Source organism: Salminus brasiliensis, chromosome 12 (assembly GCF_030463535.1).
Source record: "Salminus brasiliensis chromosome 12, fSalBra1.hap2, whole genome shotgun sequence".
Taxonomy (NCBI): Eukaryota; Metazoa; Chordata; class Actinopteri; order Characiformes; family Bryconidae; genus Salminus; species Salminus brasiliensis.
The window spans coordinates 8833309-8860368 of record NC_132889.1 but is presented as its reverse complement, the minus strand read 5'-3'; the positions used below and the strand labels follow the sequence as shown (position 1 = coordinate 8860368).

The following is a 27060-nucleotide window of genomic DNA, read 5'->3' as shown; positions in this document are numbered from 1 at the left end:
GGCAGATATTGCCTCATGTTGGAAAAAAGGTTTTTGGCCACTGCTGCACACTGTATTTAGTATCCTAGTGCAGTTATCACAGCTTCTCCAGTGGATATTAAACACTTCCCTTGTCGCAAAATTTTCTAAAATTAAACATTTCTGGCAAGAATGGGCTGGAAGATATGGTAAAATATTATATCACAGCCACTTTCACAATAATTATCACAATACACATGATTGCAGACAAAATACATTGGTAGTGACAGATTAATTACACTGTTTACTGTTTGTAATGAAACGTGCATCTTCTTTAAGTGCTGACCATATCCCTGATATGCTTAGAAAAGTAGATTGTGTATCACGATTCCAAAATGTATCACAATATGATAAAATATTGTCATATTGCCCACCTCTAAATCAGATTGTTGTTGAACCGTTTGATTTGATTGCAACTGTTGTGAGTGTAATCATATGACAACGTGAATCACACAGCTCTGATGTCTGAAAAAAATCTTACAATGAGCTTGAAAAAATGTTTGTCCTCCTTTGTCCATTCTTCCTATCAGATGAAGGCTAGTTGGGTGTAAAGCCCCCTAGCACTGTAGCACCAGTGGTGGCTCAGTGGTTAGAGCTCTGGGCGATCGATAACAGGGTTGTTGGTTCGATTCCTGGGTTTGGCAAGCTGCCACTGTTGAGCCCTTGAGCAAGGCCCTTTACCCTCTCTGCTCCCCGGGCGCTGGAGTTGGCTGCCCACCGCTCTGGGTGTGTGTGTACTCACTGCCCCTAGTTCACTAGTGTGTGCGTGTGTTTACTACCACAGATGGGTTAAATGCGGAGGACACATTTCGCTGTACAGTGACAAATATGTGCACCTTTACCTTTTATTTTTGGGATGAGTTGGGGAGCTAGAGAACTCTTCATTTAATACCCTTGTTTTTGTAAGAAAAAATAAATTAGCAGGTGTCCCAATATTTTTGCCAATATAGTGCAACAGCCATATCTGCTGCTGCTATGGGGCAGTGTTGGCTTAGCTGTTAGAGCTTCGGGCTATTGATGAAAGGGTTGTGGGTTTAAATACCCTAGAGTGTGTGTGTGTGTGTGTGTGTGTGTGTGTGTGTGTGTGTGTGTGTGTTTACCACCACGGATGGGTCAAATGCGGAGGACACATTTTGCTGAACATTAAACAGTGACAAATGCTTGCACCTTTACCTTTTTTATATCTAAGGAGAATCTAGATATAGACTCTACCTAGACATGGCTGCTACACTATATCGTCCAAAGGACATCTGGTATATAGATACAGCATATATAATGTCAACTGTATGAAGAAGAACATCACCAATTAATCTTTTATATAAAGTTTAATGAGCAGAAATGTATTTTATTACTGAAACCATAAATATATAAATTATAGTCATTGTTATTTTATCCAATCAAAGGCATAGAAATGAAAACTGAAAGCTCAGTGATAATATGTACTGTTTACTCCTTGAACAATGGTCCCTGTTCTATATATAAACCTAAAAAAAAAAGTAAAAAAAAAAAAGTTTATATGAATGGCTAGGGTGAAGGTTGGCTATAACACATTACTAACTTGCATTATAAATATAGCACCAATTACATAATTGTAGACCTCTAATATTCAGTGAAATGTTGGAGCCATTAATACAAAAAAAAACAGCAGCAGGAATCCCTTTAGAACACCCAGTACACTCTGTACAAACTACACACCTTGTGTTCAAACTTTCCTTTACCTTCTGTAGTACTGCGCCAAGGGGATGAGGAGCTCTACATGGCCTCGTTGTTGTTTTTTTTTTTTTTATTAGAACAACAGAAAGGGGAGGGGAAAAGGAAAGGACATTTGGCAGGTTGCTTGAAGAAGTAGAGTCTAATTTCAGTATTGTTTTTAACATGTTCTTGACAAAGTAGCTCTCCATACCACACAGTGTTACCAAGCTGGGAGAGGCGCTTCCTCCGAGACATGTACACAGCCATCGCATCAAACTGCCACAAATGCAACATCGCTGTGCGGTTCGATGTGTTTGGAGGAAAATGCTAATGCACAGTTCAGCTGCATTAGCTTACAGAAACCCTTGTTGGCTAGCATCACACTAAGTGATGGGGAAGATCATCCTTTCCACCCAATTATGTTCTCTTGAATCCACAGTGACGTACGGCTGTGGCATCACCTGGGATGAGCTAGTCATGCATTTTTTGTTTGCCCGGCAATAAGCTTTGCTTTAGAATCATGGTGTATTGACTTGTATTGTGTACTGTCTTTTTTTGATGTTGCTAGTTTGGTAGCTCTTAGCTTGCTATTAGCAGGCCAGAGTTACATAATAAAGTTATTATAATAATTGTAAGGTATTTTTTGCTCTGGCTAATGAACAGCTGTGTCTGTGACCTGTAGATTTTACAGCTGAAGTGTACAGCCGTGTTTGCATGTTCCCCCACCCCTCCAAGATATTACAATAACGGAATGGTCCTTTAGGGACTCCAGGTTAACGACCACGTGTTAAAAATAGCACTGAAAAAGTCAGTGGTAGCTCATTTTCCTGGAAAACACCAGACGAATTCCAGAATTTCTCAGTTTATTGAGAAACCTCAAACTGATATGAGCGTGTGGGGAAGTCTTGAATGTTGATTATCATGTGTAAATCAGTGTGTGCTAAATTATCTGTCTCAAACATTCATTTACACTGTAGAAACCCACCTAAAATGCTAACAAACAGAACAGTACTGAGGGCAGGAAAACTGTTGGCTAATAGGCTACTTCAGGGCCAGTGTGTGACTAGAGACTGTATGTGTACATATGTTTGCATTGCCTTTTATATTTTGATCGTAGTAGCAATGTTTAAATGTAATTATAGGTTTGATCATAGAGCACTTTAGCTTATTATCTTAGCTGAAGATACAGCTTTGCTGAGGAAAAAAAAAAGATTAGACCTAGTCCAAGCCAGTTTATGTTGGTCTATGCTGGTTTATGATGGTTGATGCTATGGTTTATTCATCCAGAATTATCAGTCCAATTGACTAGCATACCAGCTTCCAAACACAACATATGGTGGTCTTGCTGGTTTATGCTGGGTTTATGCAGGTGTAGTGCTGGTTTTGCTGGGTAAACACCATGCTAAGTCTGGTTGACTAGCGAACCAGCATTTAAAGCACAATATGCGGTGTCAGAGTGTTAAAGAGAGAAAAGACAACATTGAAGTCTAAATGTCCAAAGATCAGTTTCTCTCGGGCCAAATATTGTCCGTTTTGCCCAACAACAGTACAATTCACTCTCGTCGGCTGCTAGCCATCTCAGTGGCTGGTAGGCTAGTTAGTGTCTTTCAGCTCAGAGCTTTAGTTAGCATACAACAAGAACCAAAAAATGATGAAATAAAAACATACTTCCTGCTGGAATATACATAAGGACAATATATTTTCTTAACAAAAATAAAGCATCTTTCCTTTTAGGTCTCTTCACACCTGTTCTTCCCACCACACACACTTTTGTCAGCTAATATGCTAGTTCTGAGATTGAGCATATGCTGTTATATAATAAGCAACATCATCAAAAAGCATTCATGGACAGTTAATGACATTGGTAATGCTGGCAATTGAGAAGATAACTTATGTGGATATTACATTGGTTTGTTTTGTTATTTTTCTTGTGCTAGGAGAGAAAGAGCAGGAGAGAGAGAGAGAGATAGTGAGAGAAAGAGAGTCTATAAATAGTTTATTCTGAAGTAATTACTGCATAAAAGACTTGTCCTCCTGGGCTACAAAGTTCAGACTGGCAGCCGTAGTTCCTGAAGGAGCAGTTAAGATACTACAGAATGGAGAAGTTGTAGGGCAGCTCAATCTGCCCGAAAGCAGCTGAAAGGATGTCCAGCAAAGCAGTGTCCCCCCAAATTCCCTTTTAATACCAGGCTTTACTCTCGGGAACACCTCACTCAGCACTGAATGTGGCTCCCTTACAGTCTTTCTCAGGGGTTCATCATGCTGAGCCTCATCAATCCAAATAATCCCAAAAATGACACATCCGTCCCATCAGGGCTCCTGTAGATGTCCTTGAGTGGATCGAAGCCTTACTAATGTGACAAGGTTCACAGGTCCTCCAAAGTTCAGTACTCCAAAATGTAGCTTCTCCAAAGGCTTTCTCCTCACGCTTTGAGTCCTAAATAAACAGTCCGTCGTCCCTTTCAGCCAGTGTATCATCATCATCATCATCATTATCATCATCAGCATCATCACTGTTGTGCTCTTCAGTGTTCGACGGAGTTTACTGCTTTGGGTGGGGTAGAAAGCACCTTTGGTGTTGGGCTGGTGTTTTAAATCTCAGGTTACAGTTTTTTTTTTTTTTAGTAATGACGGTCGCAGTGGGGTAGGTTGGCAGAGGTCAAGGCCACAGTGATGGCAGAGCACGGTGACGTTGCATTAGCCCCTCCGTCTCTACAGTCCCTCTTCTGGCCTGCTTTCACCTCACGTCCACTAGGAGAGAAGATGAGAGAAAATTGAGCACCAGTACAAATAGTACCACAATGAAAAAAGTCATGCAGAGTTAGCACTACATCAATCAGTGAAAATGCATGTTAAGCCAGGGGTAAGCTACACAATTCTCACACGATTCTGCATTTCAGGATGTCTACTTCAGAGATGAGAAGTCTAATAAGAGGTGTCTCTCGGACTCCTGGCTGCTTATGGCAAGGCAGCATGGCTCTGGATTCGAACTCATGACCTTTGGGCCATAGTGTCACACCTGAAGGACATGCTTTTTAAATGAGTTTTAACAAGCTGAGAGATACAGAACCATCCATGAAAGTGAAGGAAGCATGTGAACTGAGGCGGTAGAGTAATATTACAGGAACTTGCACAAATATGACTGACGAGTTACATACTGCTGTTTCTGCTGTGCTGAGCCTAAACGATAGCAGTGCTACTCTACATGCCTGCCCCCCTCCCCCCACACCAAACAATACACTTACTATTTATAAGTCAAAAACAACTTAAAGTACTTAATAAAGGCAGCTTTTGGCACCTTCTGTTTCTTGCATTTTAAAAATGTGTATTTAATATCACAGCAAGATTTTTCTCAACATCTCCTGAACCCACTGAAATGCCGGAGTGAGTGTAAGGTAATAGCACACAGAGTTAGTCTAGAGGCGATAAGGTGAAGAGATGGAGGAGCTGCTTGTTGAACTCTGCCAATTCAGCCAGTGCATTGAAAAGGTTTACAAATTAAAATCAGCTGCAAGTGTGCAGTAAAATGCTTCTCCAGCTCTCCAAACAGTATAGACTGCACAGCAGACCGATATCCACAGTTCATCCATCACCATTTTGCCTTCCTTTACAATATAACAGTGATTTTTGGACTATAGAGTGTTTGTGTAGCATACGTCTGGCTTAAGAAATTATTTTATTCAAGAAAGCAAAAAGAAATGATCTTAATATCATCATTATCATAAACACTGAATTACAATCAGCACACAATCAACTCACAGTCAGTTGGACACAGAGGGGCTGGTGAGGGGGACTATAGAAGGCAACACATTAAATCAACAGTCTTAACTGCCAGTTCTGTTTGAAGTTACTGCCGAGCCAGGCTGCAAAGTTTATGCCGCAGTGGCCTAGTTACCAGCCTAAACACTGCTGAGTGCACGAACACAGAGCATGATGAATGTGCTATTGTGCTTTTTAATAGCAGGCCTGTTAGAGCGCCTCTGTCGTTGCAGTAACAAAAACTGGCCTTAGATTTCTGATTGGGACTTTGGCCAGGCTCTGTTTACCCTGAAAGGATGTTTATAACAGTAAAGATCAAACTGCATTTTGCTAAATGGGTCTGGATTAAAGGTCCCATATCCCAGATAACTACATTTCCCTCACCTTTATGAAATTAAAGAGTGTGATGTAAACACTTGATTATCAAATCAGGCCTGAGACATGTCAGCAATCGTAATTAGGAGCTGTCAGCTAAATAAAACCTCCAAGCTTTACACCTTCTTTGACTCCTCAAACCATGTGTAACAACACTTATATATTTATAATTAAATAGGCCCCAAAATCAAACCCTGTGGGACCCCACAAGATATGCTAGACCAAATGGTTACTAAATAATTGACAATAGCTTCTGCATTAGGATTAATAATTGAATGCTACACAAGTTTCATTGGGTAAAAGTAAGAAAAAATCATGTGCATAACTTCCATATTTTAATATAATTATTAATACTGGCAAAGGTAAGGTTCAGGGTTACGTACTATATACTGTATCTATATTGGATGCTAATCTGCAACATTTTAAAGAAGTTCTTTTTGGGTTATAAAAAAACAACAGCACATTTACACACTTTAAGATAAAATGATGAAAGAAAAATCACAAAAAGATAAAATTCAGTACATCAAAGCATAGTATAGCCACACACACACACACAAACATTACCCCCACAAAGTAAGCATGCATTACGCATTAGGCTCGTACAAGCAAGTGTGAGTGAACATGCTGAAGCGCAATCGTGCAGCCAAGCCAAAGCCAAAGCACAGTCAATCTGCTCTGCCACTGGGTGAGGCACGGTCATGACTGGCTGCCCATCTTTCCCCTGATTGGCCCGTGTCAGCCGGTCGGCGGGTGGGGCAGTGGTTCTACAGTCCTACCTTGCAGTAGGCACAGATCCGCTGGACTTTAGGGAACGCTTGCCGTTTTTATTACGTCACCAATAAATCCTTGCTGAGATGGGATGCCACTGTTTTTTTTCTGTTTTTCCGTTTTTTACCTTTGACCTTAACGGGGCCTGGAAACATAGATGTGTGAAAGAGGTGGAGGGGGGCAGTTAGATGGAAGCGGGGGGGGGGGGCAGTTAGTATGGGGGAGCAAGGAGGAGGTGAAGTAATGAAGGAAGAAAGAAAGTGGTAAACCCAAAAAAAAACATTTTGGAAAATATTTGTTTTGTTTTTTTTACAGAATTTTACGGACAAAAAAACGGGAAAGAAAAGAAAAAGGGGGGGATAAAAAGGAAAGAGAAAGAAAGACAGAAAGTTTGTTAGTTGTAGCCTCTGAAGCGGAGCAGCCTGTAAATATTCCAGCCACTTTAGCACATCAGCACACACTTTCCTTTCTGAAAGTGTGAAGAGAGCACAGAAAACACACACACTAACTCACATCATACACTATTCATACACACATACATTCCCTCTGAGGGCAGGCTGGCAGCAGAAGTCAGATCGTTCAGATATCAGGCCATACAGTGTGTGTGTGTTTTTACCTGTGTCTGCTTCCACATGTTCCGTCACATGGTGCTGTGACACACACACACACTCCAGATGATCTTCTAACCGCACTAACACCTCCTTCAACTTAGGCTTCTTGCGAGAGGCAAACTCTACCTTCGCCACCTAGAGAGAGAGAGAGAGAGAGAGAGAGAGAGAGAGAGAGAGAAAGAGAGCAATGGCAGGGTTGTGAGTTTCACACTTGGTGAGTTCACCAAGCTGCCACTTTTGGGCCCCTTAGCAAGGCCCTTAACCCTCTCTGCTCCCCTGCCCACCGCTCTGTGCATGTGTGCTCACTTGTCCACTGTGTGTGTGCTTGCTCACTAGTGTTTGTGTGTGTGTGTGTGTGTTCACTGCACGAATGGTTAAAGGTGGAAGTCAAATTCCATCTGTGTCCAAAGCAAATGGGGATTGTGTCTGCCATTGTGTTACTTAACAACATATTGGCATCCACCTAGGACACCATGTAAATGCCTGGAATGCCATAGCAACCAAATAGCAACATGATATCAACCACCGAGGTACCACTTTTCAACACCATAGCAGCCACATGGGATACCATAACAACCACCTAGTAACACTATAAGAACCACCTAGCAAACCATCTAGAAACAATTTAGCAACACCACAGCGACCACCTTGCAGTAAAAAAAATCACCCTACTGACCACATAGCAACAGCCTAGCAACAGCATGGGAGCTCAATCATTCTAGTTATGTAACTTTCCTAGTTATTATATCTATATTATTTATGTTTTCGTCAAACAGTAGTAGTTGCTGTTAGCGCTGATGTTCTAATGTTTTGGCAACATTGAACTCAACACTCATGCCAACAAAACTGCCCTACACTGAACCTCCAGTCCCTTAACAAGACACTCTCCAGCCTTAGTGTGTGTGCGCAGACCAAACATTCGAGCGCTCCATCTGAGAGACACCAGGGGACACACTCTTTCTCACTCTCTCTCACACACACACACAGTGCTGTGGACGCCCTGCCCTCTTTGCAAACACTGTGCTGCATTTTGTTCTCCTGCTTCCTCCTGCTCCCTTCGTCTGAGTCTCTGATTTCTCAGCCGTTTCAAGGATTGCTGATTTTGCAAAGCCAGTCTGGACACTAACCAATCCGGTCAGGAACGTCTCCGGAGTCCAGCAATGGAACTGCCCTGTGGTATTTATTCTGACATTTAATTTAACCGGCAGTTGATTTCACAGCCCTGCAGCGGGAAACCCCAGTGTATAACTCTCTCTCTCTCTTTGACACACACACACACACACACACACTCCATTTCTCACCATAAAAAGCCCCCCACTCTGCAGGAGGCCCCTGGGGTGCTATTTATAAATCACTGAGTGCTAACCCTCTGTTTAAAGCCAAAGCCCTGCACCGGACAGCACAATCCATGCAAGCACACACACACACAGCCAAGTGCTTCACACCGTCCCGTCCCCACCAATCCACCAGTGTGCCCTCCAACACCCCCCTTACACCCCCTTTTCCACCCGCACTGTGAAGACTATTGTCCATGGTCGGCTGGGATTGGGAATTCCCCACGAAGACACAGTTAGAGAGAGAGAGACGAATTATGGTGTGGTGTGTGTGTGTGTGTGTGTGTGTGGGAAGTGGGGGAGCTCTTTTTGTTTCTTGGTCCAAAGAAAACAGGCCTGAAGGTGTGCAGTGGGAAATCAAGAGTGGGACCGGCATCGGGATAAAAGAAAATAAACACAGCGATATTTAATCTGTCAGCGAGCAAATTAGACTTCAGAGGCACTAAAGGTACTGCTTAGAGTGACAGACACACAGAGACCTTAGCTATGCATCAATTAAGGGATGTTCCGTACTATGTTCTAATGTTTTGCACTATGTTCTAGTGTCCCGTACTATGTTCTAATGTTCCGTACTATGTTCTAATGTCCTGTACTATGCTCTACTGTTTCGTACTATGTTCTACCGTTCCGTGCTATGTTCTGGCTTTCCTTCAGGAAATGCACAGGATAGTTGCACAGCTTAAGTGGCTCCAACTTCTTAGTGACTTCTAGGTTGTACATTTGCAGTTGTTATGGTATTCCTGGTGATTACTACAGTGTTACCATGCGGCTGCTAAGGTGTCTCAGATGGTTGGTAAGGTGCTGTAAAGTGGTTGAATAAAGGAAGTACTACATGGTTGCTAGAATATCCCAAACAGGTTGCTATAAAGTTGTAGATTGGTTGCAAAGTGGTTGCTTTGGCATTGCTAGGTGGTTGACATGTTATCCCTGATGGGTAATGGGCGTTGTTAGCAACTAATTGGTTGTAGTCCATGTGTAAGTGTGTTAGTCAGTCTGTCTATCAGCATGTCTGCCAATCACTGTTTTAACCATTCTGTCAGTCTGTCTGACAGTCTGTCTGTCTTTGAGTGAATGTGCTAAACTGAAGAAGAAAGAAACTGAAAAGTTGGGCTTGGTCAAGGTTGATTGTCATGGCAACTGGAAGGAGGGGGTTGACATGCAGAGAAGCGGCAGGCTGACACAAACTCTTTCAGCTCCTGCAGTGTGGAGGATTGGGGGAGAAGACTCAGATATTAAGCAGCTTCATGCAGAGGCTTACTGCAGAACACCGCTAAAATAATAAACTCTAATCTGGCGCTCTGAGAGAACTCTCAGTACTTCAAACGTGGACATGAAAGATTTTAAGATATCGTTTCTCTGCAGTTAAATAACACACTTATAATCACAAAACTCCCTATATGTGCACACAGACATACATGTACATGCATGCATATACAGACAATTTGGCAGCACAACTAATCTGATAAGCTGAGAATGAGTCCCAAAAAAACACTATAATTACAGACATGAGAGCAATTGCTTATCGCCGGAGGGGACGGGAAATAAATATACAGGAGAAAGAAAGAAAAAATTAAACAATTAAAGTGAGATAAGCCTGCTGTTCATGCGGGATGGGGAGGCTAGGCGGAGAACAAAGACAAAAAGAATGCAATTACAATAATTCCAGTTTCAGTAGAGCTGAAAAAGGAACGTATGAAAGACACTGAAGTGCGATTTATGAAAGTCAGAATTAGAAGAAACAAGTGATGAGCTACCGTTACACTGTTGTAGTGTTAGAATGTTACAATGAAATACAAGCACACTTTTTTTTTGTCTTGCCGTGCCACACTGTTACACTATTATACTGTTACACCTCTATACTGTTACACTGTTGCACCTATATGATCGACTCATATGTTCACATATGTCACAATGAAAATACCATTACAGTTATTCTGTAAACAGTGCTACTGTTACACCATTATACTGTTACACTGTCACACTATTATACTGTTACACTATTATACTTTAACACCATTGTACTGTTATACCATTACACTGGTTTTCTCCTGCCGTGCTACACTGTCACACTTTTATACTGTTACACCATTAGACTGTTACATTGTTACCCTGTTATACTATTATATTATAATGTTACAATTACATACTATTACGCCATTTATCTCTTGCTGTGCTACACTGTTACACTTATACTTTTAGTAGACTCTTAAAATGTAACAGTTATACCATTACATAGTACACATCTCTCTGTTATTACTGTTACTGTTATACAGTGACACTGTTAATCTACTACGACATGACACTGCAACACTGTGACACTTAATAACATCAGTTTCAGGGTTAATAAAATGTACATTTTCAGTATTAAAGGTAAAGTTGAATAAATCTCCGTTTGTGAACTGCGTTCCACACCCAGCTGCTGGCCTCTCCTTTGAGACAAGCTTATCGCTGCAATAAACCAAAGTACAGCAACCCTGCCCAGCACACGCATACACACACACACACACACACACACACACACACACACACACACAGTGCAGCCAAGCCTATTTACACTGGCTGTGAGGTTTTCTTTTTTTTCATATTCCTGCTCAGAACAGCAGCAGCCTGTGCAGGCCTGCTCCTCTTTTAGCAGAGTGGAGGGGGAAAGAGGGCATAAGCAAGATAAATATATAAATAAATGCATAAAGTACCTTGGCTCAATATATAGCACTGTCTCTGGAAAGAAACACATGGGATGTTTCCCCCCATCGCCAAAAACAAGTGAACAGAAGTGAGCAAGATGAACCAAGCGGTTTAAGCCCTTTTAATGAAGCTTTTCTAAACCACTGGAAACGAGTTAATACTCTGAACCGAACCATTCAGCTAAACCTGGAGAGGAAGAGGGTGTATAAAAGGATAGGGAGGAAAAGAAGAAGAGGGAAAAAAGGAAAAAAATGGGGAAACTTGGCAAGAGACAATGTTCCATGCAGCACACTGCACCTGTGTGTGTACCTGCTCCATTCCAGAAACCTCTCAGGTCCCTGTACCTCACCCATAAAAACTCGGTTGGGCCTGTCAGCTTTTTTTTTTTTGGCCATTCTTCACATACTGCCATAATTTGAATCTGTCATTGGATCAAAAATCCACTCACCTGGAATATAATCTTTTTACACTGACCTCCATTAAAAGTTAAGGTGTTTTTGCTTCTCCTGTAAAGTTGCTATGTTGAGACTTCTTGCATGATTGGGACGATACTTGGCCTAAAAACACTACTAGTGTGAATGGGTCCCCACTCTTCTCCCATTCTGCCTCATCCTTGGTCGACACATTGCACAATCCAGATAAAAACACGCCCCCTGTGTCGAAATTCCAGCAAACGCTTTGGAATACTTCAGCCGTTGATGTGTCCCCAACAGTAGCCCTCACAACACACACACACTCACCAGAGGCACTGAGGCTTCTGCTCTGTGTCAGACTGAACACTGGGACTAATGCCAAAAAGTGACTTACAACACACAGACACAAACAGACCCACACTCATACCTCAGCCCTGGCTCACGCAAGGGATTTATGGAGGTTGAAACACAAACAGTGAAAGGTGGCTCTGGAGCCACAAGACACTGACAGTTCACCGCAACACTTCTGTCTCATCTCTTCGTCTTTTCCCTGCATTTCCTCGCCTTTCTATCCTTTTACTTTCTGCCCACACATTCATACTGAGGTGCAACCTTCTGAAGGTCTATTCATTTAGTTAGTATTGTTGTCAAACTAGTTATATAACATGTAGCTAACTATGTTAAATAATGACAAATATACAATTTATAAATACAAAACAAATAATAAAATAATAAACTGCAAAAGAAGCTTCCTCAGGGTTATGATAAGAATTTAACCTAGCTAGCCATCTAAGAGTTAGCCACAACCATAACACTTTCATAGCTTGATTAAATTTTAGCCATTATTTTTGTCCTAATTTAAACTAGTTAGTTAGTTAAGTGTTAGCACTTAGCTAACTAGGTTGACACACCTACTGCCTTTAAATACATAGATATAAGCTCAAACACGAGTAGAGATTCAGAACCAGTCAACTTAAATTTCAGCTAGCTAGCTAACTAATTGTCATGATAGGATACTTAGGCCTATGCTAGTCTAGGCTGCTAGTGTAACATCTTTATAGACAGAGGTTTTGCTCAACTAGCTTAGTAAACCAATTAAGCTACAAATCATCAGAACCCTAATCCTAACCAGGATGGAGGAATGCCAACCTACACCCATAGCTTTTTTCCTGGTGTGCAGATGATGGTCTGCCTGCAGTAAGTGTTGAAGTATAGGCTAACTGTGTGTCCCTCTGGCTTTGAACTGAGTGATCTGGAGCTGGTCCAAATGAGAGGAAAGTGGAGCTGAGGGAGAGACCCTATAGCTTTCTCGGAACTGAGCTGAGGGTTGCATGGGGACAACCCATGTACAAGAATGGAAGAATACACATGTAAGGTTTATTGGAACAACTGCAGTACACCAGTGGTATTTGTGTGTGTGTGTGTGTGTGTGTGTGTGTGTGTGTGTGTGTGTGAATGTATGTGTCAAGGTCTACGTACCTTAACTGTGCGGTGGTGTTTTTTTGAGGCGTGGCAGCGCATGTTGCTGGTGTTGCAACAGCCTGTGCAGCGCTTCACCTCCACGCAGGGGGGCCAGATGAGGAAGTTGGCGGCTGTCGGATCCACTTGACTCCGTGGGATCTCGTAGATCACCGTTCGTGTTTTACACACTGCCGGCACAGCCTCCTCTACTGTGGCGCAAAAGAAGGGGGAGAAGGGACACGTTTAAGAAACTGAAAATGACTGTGTTATCCTGATCCTGGCCCTGCAGTGCCCCATCATTTCTCACTTATCACAGATGTGCTTAATTAGCCAATTAGGCATGTTCTGTGTTCAGATTTTGGTTTAGCACTGGAGATACAAGGCTAATGAAGCTCAGAAACATTAGAAGTAACCCAAATAACCCCTTTCTATAAATAAATGACCCAGTCTGCTCAAATCACAACCTGGTCTACTATAAGGTTGACTTCATATGACTTGTGACCTAATGTCACCATGTAGCTTCATAATATGTTCTAAACCACCTTATTGAAGACCTGGATGCAGGGTGAGTGGATTGATAGCAAAGAGGGGCACGTAAAGGGACATGCATTAGCCCCCCAAAATAAATAAATAATAGGTGACTATTGACTTTTAGTGTTTATTAGCAACATTAGGCTATATTCTCTTAAGCACTCCCAAAAACTAGGCCTCTGTAAACTTATAAACCCTGGACGCAAGTCATCGCGACATCTATCAAAGCATGTGCCATTGGATTTTAACCCAGGAACAAAATGCTGATACGTGTGCGACTGAAGTACACAAAGTACATTCGGAGTGTTTCAACTCTGAACTATGAAGCCTCACCTGACTTCTTTCATACAGCAACTTAAATATGGTTTATGGGTCAGCTTATGTTGGTTCTGGAAGGATTCTCTGTTCATTTGGAGCTGCTGTGCTAGCTCTGAGCCAAACGCACTCCTCCTTTATCAAACTCCCTTACTCTCTTAGCTAGAGAGTAGCCTAAGCCAACAAGCCCCCACGAGTAAGTGAGGGTAGACATAAAGGAAGGCTATTAATATGATGCGCGAGCCTCCATATTTACCCTGTGGCCATTCTAAAATAAGTTAGCGAGCACAGTGCCTGCCTCACAGCTCAAAGCCAGACATTGGGGCCCATTGAGTGCAACAGATATAAAACATAGCAACTAATCTTAGGATCAAACAGTGCATCTTTCTGATGATGGGCATAAGCGTACACACATAAATGGGCTACAGAGCAAGTCAGGAAGTGCATGAGTGTCGTTTTATGTTTCTGGCTCTACGTTGTACCAGCTAGTCTAAACGCTTAGCTCAGCGAGCTGCGACATGAACTCTGAATGCCAGGAATTTCTTCGCTCAGGGGTACTTTTACACCCTGTGTAAACCAAGCAGTGCAGCATGGCCAATCGCAGAGCCGCCTGGCAGATCTACTTCGTGCATTTCCCTGAATCAAAGCGAGACTATTTTTCTACTAGTGGGAAATAAACACTGAGGTAATTAGCGCCAAGCAAGCTGACTGAGAAGATTGTGCTTTCCAATGAGCCTTGTGTTACTTCAAAGGCATCCTTGGAGCGGATGCATGGTACGGACCTCGGATTTTGCTATTTGAATTCGCAAATTTTTTTAGATTTACTTTAAAAATAACTTATTGCCTTCCATGGGTTGAGAAATTTTGTTTGGATTAGGTTTGAAGGCTTCTGTCTGAAAGTTATCCAGATGATTTTTAGTAGGTAGCCTCCAACCCTGCTTCTGAGAGTAACCTTACCACAAACTTTGGATTCAACCCTAATCCACCCAACCTGATCCAACTAATTACTGCTTTCAGAAGCCCTTGATTGACTTGATGGGCTGAGGATCAAACCTGCAGAAAGGTAGTCCTTCATGAGCATTTAATACACTTAATTCAGTCTAACATTCTCAAGTTCAAAATGCAGTGTCAGATTTGCTTCTTTGTCAACCATGGAATTTAGTTTCAGATGTCACAATACACATTTTGCATTCGAATTTCTAACTCAGCAGTATATATGACCACGATAATTGAAATGATGATTTTTATGTCAAATAAAATTAATGTCTACTCATGTCCAACTGCCAACATATCACTTTTTGTACGATCTCAGTAAAACTAACAAAAGTTTCCTTTTTACTGACTATCACCCACACAAATGGTATGTATTTCAAATCAATTTTCTAAATATTGTTAACAGCTGATGAACAATTTTGAAATTGTGTTCTGACTTGGCTACATTAAACTACCGTGTGAATTAGTTAGTAATTAAAACAGATAAATAAATAAATAATAATAATGATGATAATAATGATAAACAATATTCTTAAAGCATCCAAAGCCTAGTAAATATAACAAGCATAAAAAAGTTTACAACTTTTAAAGTTTTTAATATATAAAATACTTGTAGTAATGTTGTATAAAAGTAGTATATTACATATATATAATTTTATATATATATATATATATTTTTTTTTATGTGACCTTAGACAGTTGTATAAGCATTTATACATTTAGACTGTACCCTATTCATCTATAGTGAATATATCACTATCACATTAAGTCTATATACTGTAAGTATATATAGTCTGTGGTGTATTACTGCACATTTTCCACACAAAACACCCACTTGCTAATCCACACTTACCAATGCTCCTCTTGCGTCGGCGGTGCACCTGGTTGCTCTTGAGCTCGTAGCCATGGTGGTGCGAGTGGCCTTTCTGGTGGTGCTTCTGTTTGGAGTGCTCCATCACTTCATTTCCCGAACCTCATCAAAACACAAGTCACCCATGTTACTTCCATGTTGAGTTAAAAAGGGAAAAAAAGTAAATAAATCACCCTCGCCCCAAAGGCAAGTCACCGCCGCGTCTACAACGAGCCTTTTTTCAAAGCGCTCACTAACTCCCTGAGGCTTAATGAAGCCTAAATTACTCTGTGGTAAGTGGCTGCACCAAAAGCACCCAGTAATTTCCCATTAAAGTTCCCATTTAAAGCTTTTACAAGCTCTTTCCACAACAAACAATGGCTGCTTTAGTCACCGGCTTAATTGGAAATTAACTACCCTCGATTACCTTGGGCTGAGGAACGCTGATGTCATTCCACCACATGGCAGCAAGCAGTGACCGAGCTAGCCTTTAGACTACAGGGCGATTATACGTCTTTACGTGTCACTTAGGCACAAACAACCACTTTCTAGAGCAGACGGTGACCGCTATGGCCAAAGATCTGACCTGCTTCCTTGTAGACACTGACATTGTGCTAGAAAGACGTGAGTCATGCAGTTCAACTTCGTCTTTCAGAGTTGCTGTAGCTTTTATAACCAATTCATGATAAGAATTCCTCACATAACACACCAGTGAGAAACCACAGACACTCAAACAAAACTCAGGCTGAGCCATGTGACTTCTGAGCATAACTGCACTCGATCCGGAGGTTGCTGTGAGGGCAGCTTCACGGCACCAAGCACTCCTCAACAACGCCACGTTCTGTCTCCATAGAGACGAGATCCATTTTCCGGCAGTAAACAAAAGCACCACGTCCACAAAAGCGTTCCCCCATTCATTGATTATTCTGAAGGACAGCCTCCCCCTACTTGCTTGCTATACACACAGCCCAGACGAAATACCAAGAAACAGAATGTTCAGAAGTGGAAGGAATCATGACTGGAAGTCACAAATAGGGAACCCACTGGGCCTTCAAAGCCTTGACAGAAGGTCTAATGATTTTCAAGAATGTCTGTAATTTCTGGTTTATTTTTTATAAATAAAAAATCTATGTTCAGTTACTCTTGGTAACAGCCCAGCCAGCCATCTCTCCACTTGGTTAAGCTTTTAGAAGCTGGACTGAAAGTGTATTTAGAAAGTGACAGATGAATCAAGGTCACTCTAGACCTTCTAGGAGTTCTAGATATGTCACTATTGACTGTTGACTATGAAATCATGCCATGGGAGATACCATATGCTCTCAGATTAAGTTACAGATGTCTCATGTTACCATATCCCACATAACACCTTATGATAGTGTCTTTTATATGTCAGTAAGTACTTTCAGTAATTTTGAAGTAGTCCCTTGCACAGAATCAGATGAGTTAAAGATGAAATACAATTGGATTTACTTGCATAAGCTGCTTCTGCAACTAGTCTGTGGTTTAAGTACACTGCCAGCTTGCAATTCACCATCTAACTATAATTCTGCTAGTAATAAAGAACGGAATCACAAACGTAATTACAAACTTTACCATCTGAGGCCACTTAGCTTCTTCCCTAAAACCCTTTGGCTTCAGACCGCTCGAAACGGCTCACTTAGCCAAATGTATGAGCTTACACATGATTTTTCTCATGAGACACGATACTGTTTAGTCTGACTTCTGAGACCTGACCTTGTGGTCTGAGGATGTCCTAAAATGTACACCATACCATACAGACAGCTTTTTGTACAGGCATGATTTCTGCTTGCAGCCACGTCCAAGCTCAACATATGAATTTTAGAACCTTGTCATATGTCAGGTATCTTAAATGTTGTATTATCAGCTCACCCAGCATGAAAAAAAGCTTAATCATGTTCATGTTAGGAATATTGATGAGCAATGAAAATAAGCCCATGCTCACTCATAAGCAATCACAGTGCATCCAACAATAAGGACAGTGCGACTTTGTGTGAGATTGAAAAAACAGGTTCATAAATAAAGAGGTAATAAATGTATACATTTTTACTGTCTGTTAGAAAGGTAACTTGGTTCTTGGTCATAGGTGAACTTAAATGTCAAGTATATTTATATATGTATCCCAGCTTGGAAAGCCAGGTTCAGAGCAGAAAATCAGCCATGATATGGCACCCACTCGAAGGCCTTTGCTCAACAGTCCAACAATGGCTGCTTAATGGACATGGGTATTGAAAACACAACCATGTGGTCAACGAAATGTGAAAGTAGTGACTTGGCTGTTAAACTCAGAGCATGCAGGTGTGCCTTAAGCAAAAAATAGACTTCTTCTTCTTACTTAAATTGATGTGTAATAGTTTTGTCAGATGGACTAGAAACGCACTTCAGTGGTGTGAATTGGCCTTGACCCCTAGGTTTTAGCATTAGTACCTTTACAGACGCCTATCCTTACGGGTCATCTGCAGAGTTTGCTTAACCATCCCCCCTGTCTTTCTTTCTCTTTCTGTGGCTGTCCCAGAAGCCCCCTCCCTCTGAGACACAACGTGAATGAAGCAGAGCCGAGAACAGAAAGCGTTTCCTTCCAGAATGACTTCTGCTTTCTCCTGCAACTCGGCACCCTGCTGCCTCTTTGCTGTATTCTTTTCATTGAGGGGGAAAAAAAGCAAGGTGGTAGTGAGAGGTGGACAGACTGAGATGGATAGAGTGGTAGAGTGAGAGGGATGGGGGGACGAGGGACGGGGGCTGGGCTCGTCGTGCTGCATTGTAGTGTGGTGGTCTGTTGTGAACAGAATGTAAAGGACTACGATCTCCAAACGGCAGGAGGCTCCTCCATCACTAAGGCTTTCAGTGCCGTCTCCCAGTGATTAGCTTCAGGGCTAGCTTCCCCTTCTTTTAACCCTTTAATCCCTTTGTTTACAATGACGACATGAGTCAGTGATGAGCAAGGAAATGCCTGCTCGCTCAGAAACCTACAAATCATAGTGCATCCAACAAGGATGACACATCTTTTATATAGTTATAGAAAATTGTGTAGAACATGGAATGGAATTCCACTAGCTGATCTACTGCCAAAATAGCTATTGTAACTATGCACGAACACCAGAAAAAGGGGAAAATGACTAGTTAAGAATCTCAGATCTCACACCCAGTTCAAGTCATTAGTTAATTACCAGGTTGAATAGAGAAATCACCAGACTGTGCTGGACTTTGGCCTTTCATGACTAGATCTCAATACCACTGCACTAGAATTTATATTGTATATTATGTCACAGATGTAGGCCTACAGACATAAGAAGTGCAGCATGTGTAGGCTACATTCAAATTCAGCTAAGCTAAAAGTAATAAGGTAATAAAAGTCAAGCCTTTCATGCTAGTATGGGCCATTCTGAAGATAAATGGTAGCTAGTCTGAGCTTTATCTCCATTCATGTTTGTTTGTTCATTAGGGATTTCATACAGATCACCTTTTTGGCCATGATTACAGACTTGAGGATAAACCCAGAACCTCCTGATCTGAATGCAAACCACACAGCTAACACCAAGGAGAGGATCTGTGAGGTAGTTGATCAAGGGTAGGAGTCAAGCACCATCTCTGCAGTTGGTTTAGTGTTTGCAATTACTGGTTTTGCCTTCTGTAATGTTTATTATTATAACAAATAATGCCATTTTTAATAGATTATCTGATCTTTTTTCAGTGCTTGGACCTCTAAAAATCCTAGTAAATCTAAGAATTCTAAGAAGGGAGAAGAATTCGCAATGCTCCTGGGAACTGTTCTTAAGGAATAGCCACAATGTAGGCTATAGCAATCAATTATATATTTGTATATAGATTGTATATAATTTTATATAAAATGTGTGTATTGATATCAGCATTGTATGTGGAAAATATCAGACTTCAGTACTGGCCCAGAATTCCCATATCGGTGCATCCCTAGTCTTAACCACCTCACCTTAGTTCCATCTAAGCAGTATTGAAACGATTAGCTCAATGAGCTAAAGGCAAATTTGTTGTTACTGCCTCCGAGACTGGCGTGATGACTGTGGCAGCAGGCAGTATAAAAGTTCATCACTGATACAGGCAGGAATAATCACTCATTTAGGGGGCCATAAGCAGGTGTGAAGTTTCGATGATTATAAACTCATAAACTCATTTGGAACAGATTGCATGAACTTTGGAGTAAGTAAAAAATGCTGAGGACACCAGTTCTGAACCTGGGAACATGTTCAACTCTGTGGCCAGCACCAATGTTCTACACTCCCATAATATATGTAAATATCATAATTATCTTATTTTGGATTTCAGATGATGTGTGTGTGTATCTCCCCTACTTACAAAGTCCTAAAGCAAGCTATTGATTTTTTTATGCGCTTGACACTTAGACCTGACACAGGGTAGCACTCACTTTGATCATCGGGGCAAAGCATTTTAACAGGGCTGAAAAAATAATTATCACTTTTTATGGTGATGTACTGGCAAATGCTTGGCTGGACACTGCTTTTTTGGTATGTGAGATGCCTGATTCTAAAATGGGGATCTACACTCACATAATAAAGGTTCCTTAATGGTTCTGTGTTAGCCACACAGTTCTTTAAGTTAGGGATGGCATTGTACCTAGGGTTACCATATGTCAAAATATTGCTCTGTGTCTATCTAGCACATGGCCAAATAAGCTCATTCACCCATGTGCATTTAAAATGGCCACAGGGTGGGGGCACTGAGGGAGCTCTGACTGAAGACTGATGAAAACAGGCTTATGCTAGTTGCAAACTGAGCAAAAGTCCTTCAAAATATAAGGAAGAGCAAGCAAACCCAGGTGAACCATTCTGCTAAGTGTGCCTGAAAACACTGCACTTCCATCTAAAAAATAAGCATCCTTGATCTCTACATGGCTCCCATGTACACAGTGCAGGCTAGCTAAACCAACCCTAGTTCAATTATATGCCACGGATCAGCATCTACCAGAACACAGTCGATATCAACTGTTAAGTTTGTCTTAAGGCCATTCACTCGACTTTGAGCTCTCAGATATGAGGCTTTATCCCCTAAAAGAGTGTAACTTGTGGTAGCCTAGCCAGCTAGCAACGAGCCCAACATACAACAGAACCATTTGCATTTCAATTGTCTGTCAAGACTTTTCTATTGTAGCATCTCTATGTAGACCATTGTAGGCTCATCCTAACTCCGTGGCTATTATCCCTAGCTGAACCCTAAAGGCCCAAGGGGATTCAATAGTCAAAAGGTCTGCGGGCAGGCCAAAGGAGCGGTCACAAAAGTCCTGTAGTCTAATTCTGTTTCTTCTGCCAAGCCAACACAGCAGCTATATCCACACAGACAGGTGTGTTACATCAGGTGTGTTACATCACCCCAGTGGCATTGAAGGCATCTGGTGGTTGGTTTAAAAGTGGCTATGGCACCACGCTGTCTCCAAAATTTGCCCTGATGTTTACAATGGAATTATGCAAGGTGGGGGGGTTAATGAAGACTGAATGTAATTTGATAATTTGAATGCCCAAATTATAGGTATATATACAGTAATGATGCTAAATGCTTCTGAATGCTACTGGAATGTCAGGTTCGTCTTACACACATGCACACGCACACACACACACACCTGCCATTTATCCGCACAGTCCACTTTAGCATGCCGCAAAAAAAGGGCTGAAAACGGCCTGTCTCTGGCATCAGCTCACTTAGCTAAGAAACAGTGCAGCAGACAGGCCGATTTTAGGCTGGGCTAATAATAATCACTTCATAACTGTCACCAATTCCTACTGCTGTCCCACCCAACAGCCCACCAGAAGCATTTTAATTCGATTATAAACACCCTGACTGTGCACCGGTCAACTCTCTAGAGGGACGGTTAGCATGCCTGACCTGCACTCTGGACAAATGCCTCTGGACAGGGGGATGAAAGTGAAGCTATTCTTTTTAAGTTAGCAGGGCCAGCATGCCAAACATGCCAATCTATATTCATCTGTGTGAAGTAAATACTAACCTTTTTTTTTAGGGTGTACCTTAGAGCTATAACTACAACTATGAATATCACTTGAGTTTCTATGGAAACACAAAGTGTTCTTATCACAGAGGACAACATGTTTGATATATAGCAACAGTCTGTCCAAATACAAGCTCCAGTGAATATACGATCTAGTGCCTCTGCACTCTGTAACATTATCCAGAGAGAGACAGAGAGGTTAAATGACAAAGAAAAACCTTTGGGAAGTAGCATGAACTGGAATTTCTAGGAGCAGGATTTGTAACCAGCTGTTAACTTCAGGGCCCCAAACTGAGCCCCTGATCATTATTGGAGCTTTTAGTATGTTTCTACTGTTCTTGCTAGTGCTAACACCTTGCTTTTCTAACACCATGCTTTTTCTAACACCATGCTTTTTCAAGGTTTACGTCTTTAGGGAATTCCAGCTATTTTCATTTTCTAATTTTATGCAAAATAAAATGAAACATGAACATATCTAGAGTGATTTTACATGGAAGGGTTTGTTTTTGACTAATAATAACTTTCTAAAGAACCCTTTAGAAGCATTAAACACGTCTTATACAGAAACATATCTTACAGAAAGTTTGGACATTTCACACTTCCCCTTTATATCCATCAGTTGCGTATCATCAGCGTCAAATAAGGACTAATGACTCACACTGACCTCACTATGAACTGAAATAATGCTGGGAAAAAGGGGAAAGAGCTCAACTTGCACCGTCCATCTGTTGGAGTATGTGTTGAGTCTCAGTTCAATACACACTTCCAATTTTCACCAAATCAGCATTTTAACTACCCCCCTCCCCGACAAGGGAACTGAGTCTGTTTTGTCTAGTTTTGTCTGTCCTTCATAGAGAGAATGTTTAACTCATAGTGAGCAAAATGTGAATCAGCCCACACACACACACACACACACACACACACACTCTCTCTCTCTCTCTCTCTCTCTCTCTCTCTCTGGGTCATACGGTGATATACAACTAAAAATGTGAGGGAAAACGCACCAGGCCTAGAGTGGCAAACAACAAACAGGGTCCAAAATGGATTTAAATGTATTTACACATGAAGTGTTTTTATATTTGAACTTAACACTTAAGCACCATTTTTATGCACAAAATGGGTAAAAATCCCAAAACAAATATCCAAAAGGCAAATTCCTAATCTTTTAGCAGATCATACACAGAACACTATTTTCTGCTTTTCTCTTTTTGAGCTCATGTGACTTCAAAGTTGTGGGAAAAGTTTGTGGAGCGAGCCGTTTCTCTGTGCCCCCTCTAAGGCAATCTGTTTCTACACGTTAGCTTTTGGCAAACCCAGCTAAAAACACAGCATGCAATAACAAAGCGTGATGAATGCACCACCTCACTTGCTTTTTGAGCAAAGTTCACAAAGGGAAAGCGGCCATAAAAAGTAGAGCTGTACCTGCAGAGTGTCCGGAGTGTAAGTCTAGCAGCCGCTGGAGGTCGCTGATGCTGTGGATTTCGCTGTGAGCCAGTCTGTCCATCAGATCCTGAGGAATCCCCAGCTCCTACAGCCAGATGGAAGGTGGATTCGCAACAGAAGACGTGAATTAGTTTCAGTAGTTTGGGAAGATCTTGCTGCATTCCCTTAAATGACGGTGCGTTGTGGCGATTTTCCACCGCGAGCTAGTTTTTAGTGGCACTTAGGCACGCGTTACGCACTTGCTGCACTTGTTGCTGTGCTCTTTAAAGTACAGTAAGACTTACATTTAAACTTTATACTGCCACCTTAAACTGCTCACGCTGACGCACCACCGAATTGCGGTGGACAGCGGCGTTCAGAGTCTATAGGTTTGCTGCGCTTTTACGCAAAAAACTGAATGGTTACCAAATGCACGTCTGGTACGAGATGTTTGAGAACCAGTTATACTAAACCAGTGTGGGATATCTGCAGCTCTTGCTGTTCCTCCTGCATTTTTCTAAAGTGCCACTTTACTAAACTATACTAAATGAGCCCCCAGTACACCCCCACTACCCTCAAAGTGTTTGTGCGTGCACGCGTGTTACCTCAGCAGTGCTTATCCTGAGGCAGGTTAAGAGCAGGCAGCAGCACAGAGCGGTCTTCATCTCCCCTCAATCTGTGTCCACCCCGAAACGCAGAAGGACGGCGCGTGGAGGAGCGGCGCGTGCTGCGGGGCTCCTGAGCCTGAAATCGATGGATCCACCACCATCCCTCGGACACAGCCGGGGAAGGAGGGAAAGTAGGGCGAGGAAGAAGAGAAGGGTAGGTGGCTGGAATAGAGGGGGTGTATCTGGCCGCTGAAACGCTCGCGCTGTGGTCACTGTGAACTTCCAGCGTCCCCTCTCACAACATAAGTGACCGGGCGCGAGAGCGACATGACCGTTCCCAGCAGAGCGCGTGCACAATCCTCAGAGAAGCCACGTGCACAGCTTAACTGGCCGCAACGTTTGATATTACATGCAAATAAATAATAATTCAATTCAGGTTTAAATTAAACTTTAAACCTTTGGAAAGGCCAGAAGAACATTCTCAGATATCCTCAGAGAAGCAGTTGAATTCCCAGGCTCGTGTCCGAGGAGGAGGGAAAAGCGCGCACACACACAGACGCACACAGAAGATGAAAGCTGATCAAGCTCGCGGAGTTTTTCTCCAAAGTGTGGAGGCAGGAATGCGTGCTTTCCTGCAGAAAGGCTCTGTCCTACTCCGCGCGCTGAGTGAGGAGTACAGCGCGCACCGCTGCATATAGCGCTCCGAGCGCTCAGGCACGCGCCTCCCCCCGCGCGCTCCAGCACGGAGCTGGTTGGTTGGTCGCTGAATGCGAAATATAACCCTGCCTACTTTACGCGCGCGCGCGCGCTCTCACACACGGTGCGTCTGCGAGTAGAACTAAATCAGTGCGCGCTTAACATTTTATTCACATTCTAAGAAACACCTACCTTGTGCTTTCTCTCACTGGCCACTTTATTAGAAACACCTACCTTGTGCTTTCAGTCACTGGCCACTTTATTAGAAACCCCTACCTTGTGCTTCAACTCAGTGGTCACTTTATTAGAAACCCCTACCTTGTGCTTTCAGTCACTGGCCACTTTATTAGAAACACCTACCTTGTGCTTCAACTTATTAGAAACACCCACCCTGTGCGTTTAGTCACTGGCCACTTTATTAGAAACACCTACCTTGTGATTCAACTCAATGGCCACTTTATTAGAAACACCTACCTTGTGCTTTCAATCACTGGCCACTTTATTAGAAACCTGTATATGGATTGTGTGGCCTTTTTCAGTTTTCTATGACCTGCACCCTTCAATACTCTTTTTAACTACAGCACCAATCACATTCTGCTACAGTACACAGCCAAAGAAGCATTTTCTAGTACAGCAGCATTACTCAGTCTGAGTCTGCGCCTAAGCTGATTTATTATTTGGGCGTGTAATATCAAGAATGATTTGCCCAGTCTGATCAAAGACACTAATGGAAAATGAAGCACGCCTAAACATGCTCAGTGGAAGTAACATGTTAGCAGGGCAGACGAAAACAGAGAAGCCCTGGGGTCTGGTAGATTATGAGATGTGGTAAAGTCGCTACAGGAATCACTGTAGCTTCTGTGAGAAAGGGATCCGTTTTGCAGGGTCAGGTTAAGGCAGGGTCCCTAAGGGGGGGTCATTCCAGCACTTACACCTACAGCCTATCAGCAACACATGCCTGAAAAAAAGGACCAATAGAAACAGAATATATATATAGATAGATAAATTACTGTTTTGTAAAGGGGCAGTTTGGGTAAATGGAACAATTTGCTCATCACTACACCTGCTGTGAACATGCCTACACATCCCTGACATCAGTGCCGCTGATTGTTGAGAGCAAGATGTTCCCAATTAAAAACATTAGGAAAACCCCTTTCTGATGATGCATCGTGAAGATGGGAGGTATTTTTGAAAAACTGCAAGCGCTAGCTGGATAATGCAGAAGTCTGTATTTACTGGATAAAACACATCTGTGTTTATTAGCGTATCCATCAGGGGCTGTGCTACCAGTCAGGAATTCTTTTAGAAGCATTCCCAATAGTTGTGTGATGCATGCATGCAATGCATGCTGGTCATTGCAGTGAAAGAGCATTGATGAAACACAGAATTCACACAAAACCATGAATCCTATCTAAACGAGTGGCTTAGCATCTAAAGCTCTACCACTGTGGCCAGGGGGTCGCGACTTTGAATCCCGAGCCATGCCGATTTGCCATAGATAGATAGATGCTTTATTGATCCAGAAGGAAATTTAGCAGCCAGTAGCAGTTACACAATACAGCATAGTAAATACAATACAATAATAACAATAAATAGAATACAAATTAAAAATATATGTATTTGAACCTAACCAGAGGCTGAAGTCCAAGAGAGCGCAATTGGCCGTGCTCTCTCCCCTCAGAATTTTTAAAGCGATGTTTGCCGGCACAAGCATGTGTTGGCTGATGTGGTGGAGCTGGGGACGCTACATTTCTACCCAGAGTGTCAGCTACTATTTCAATGGCACAAAGCAGGGTGTACATGCGCTGGGCACACACCTTACCCTTACCCTCCTGGTGTCAAGAGCATTTCTAGTGCTAAGAGAAGTTAGAGGGAAGTTTCAGATGGGTTAAACGGCAGTTCCAATGTTGTTGACTGATGCAATACTGTGCTTAAGAATATTACAAGTCATGAAGAATATATAAGTCATGGTCCTCAGGGATCTCCAGATAGACCAGATGTTTCTCCAACCCAGCTGGCAAATAATGAGTAAAAATGTGGACCATTTGAGGAGCCCTGAATCACCCAATGAAAGGTTCTTTAGGGAACCAAAGGTGCTTTTTCTATGCTGTCGCTCCATAGAGCCCTTTTTGGCACCTGAGTCAAGTATTTATTCCCAGCTTTTGCACAGAACCTTCTTTGTAAACGAAAGGAAAGATTCCACTTCCCTCTGTGCCACTAAACTTTCCGTGGCTTTGCTGTCTGTTCCCGTGGCTGCAGAATGCCGTGAATAACCAAAGAGCAATGAGCGAGCCTTTTTCTCTCGATGGTCTGCAAGGTCCTCCCTGGAGATAAACGTGTCATCACTTACTCACCTCAGCACGGCAAAGCTGACCACACTGACCCCTGCAGGAAAGGAAAAGGGCCAGAGGAAGGTGAAGTAGAGGAGGGGATGAGTTAGAGGAAAAATGTAGCAATGGCAGAATAGTGAAGGCACTGTCCTTAAAATATTCCGTAACTACAGTTAGGGATTTAGGGAT

At 42.2% G+C, this 27060-nt stretch overlaps 1 protein-coding gene across 2 annotated transcripts; it reads right to left on the bottom strand.

Annotated features, from left to right (window-relative positions):
• Window positions 1–1328: 1328 nt before the first annotated feature.
• pdgfab (platelet-derived growth factor alpha polypeptide b) lies at window positions 1329–24493 on the bottom strand. 2 transcript variants are annotated; one of them, XR_011980694.1, is made up of 7 exons: window positions 23843–24493; window positions 23238–23343; window positions 15809–15928; window positions 13135–13325; window positions 7229–7358; window positions 6621–6757; window positions 1329–4461 (listed from the first exon to the last, which is right to left on the bottom strand). XR_011980694.1 is itself a non-coding variant. In XM_072693698.1 (6 exons), exons 1-6 carry the CDS (start codon window positions 23900–23902, stop codon window positions 4448–4450), a joined length of 621 nt encoding a protein of 206 aa, XP_072549799.1. In that variant the 5' UTR covers window positions 23903–24493; the 3' UTR covers window positions 1329–4447. The 2 variants fall into 2 exon arrangements, 1 of the variants encoding a protein (XP_072549799.1); XM_072693698.1 differs by lacking the exon at window positions 6621–6757.
• Window positions 24494–27060: the final 2567 nt, after the last annotated feature.

Excerpts from the sequence above, each read along its gene's own strand:
- pdgfab (XM_072693698.1), bottom strand. The coding sequence starts at position 23,902 with ATGAAGACCGCTCTGTGCTGCTGCCTGCTCTTAACCTGCCTCAGGATA. Across the intron at positions 23,344-23,842 it reads TCAGGATAAGCACTGCTGAG|GAGCTGGGGATTCCTCAGGA; the intron begins GTAACACGCGTG and ends ATCTGGCTGTAG. Across the intron at positions 13,326-15,808 it reads CCGACGCAAGAGGAGCATTG|TAGAGGAGGCTGTGCCGGCA; the intron begins GTAAGTGTGGAT and ends TTTGCGCCACAG.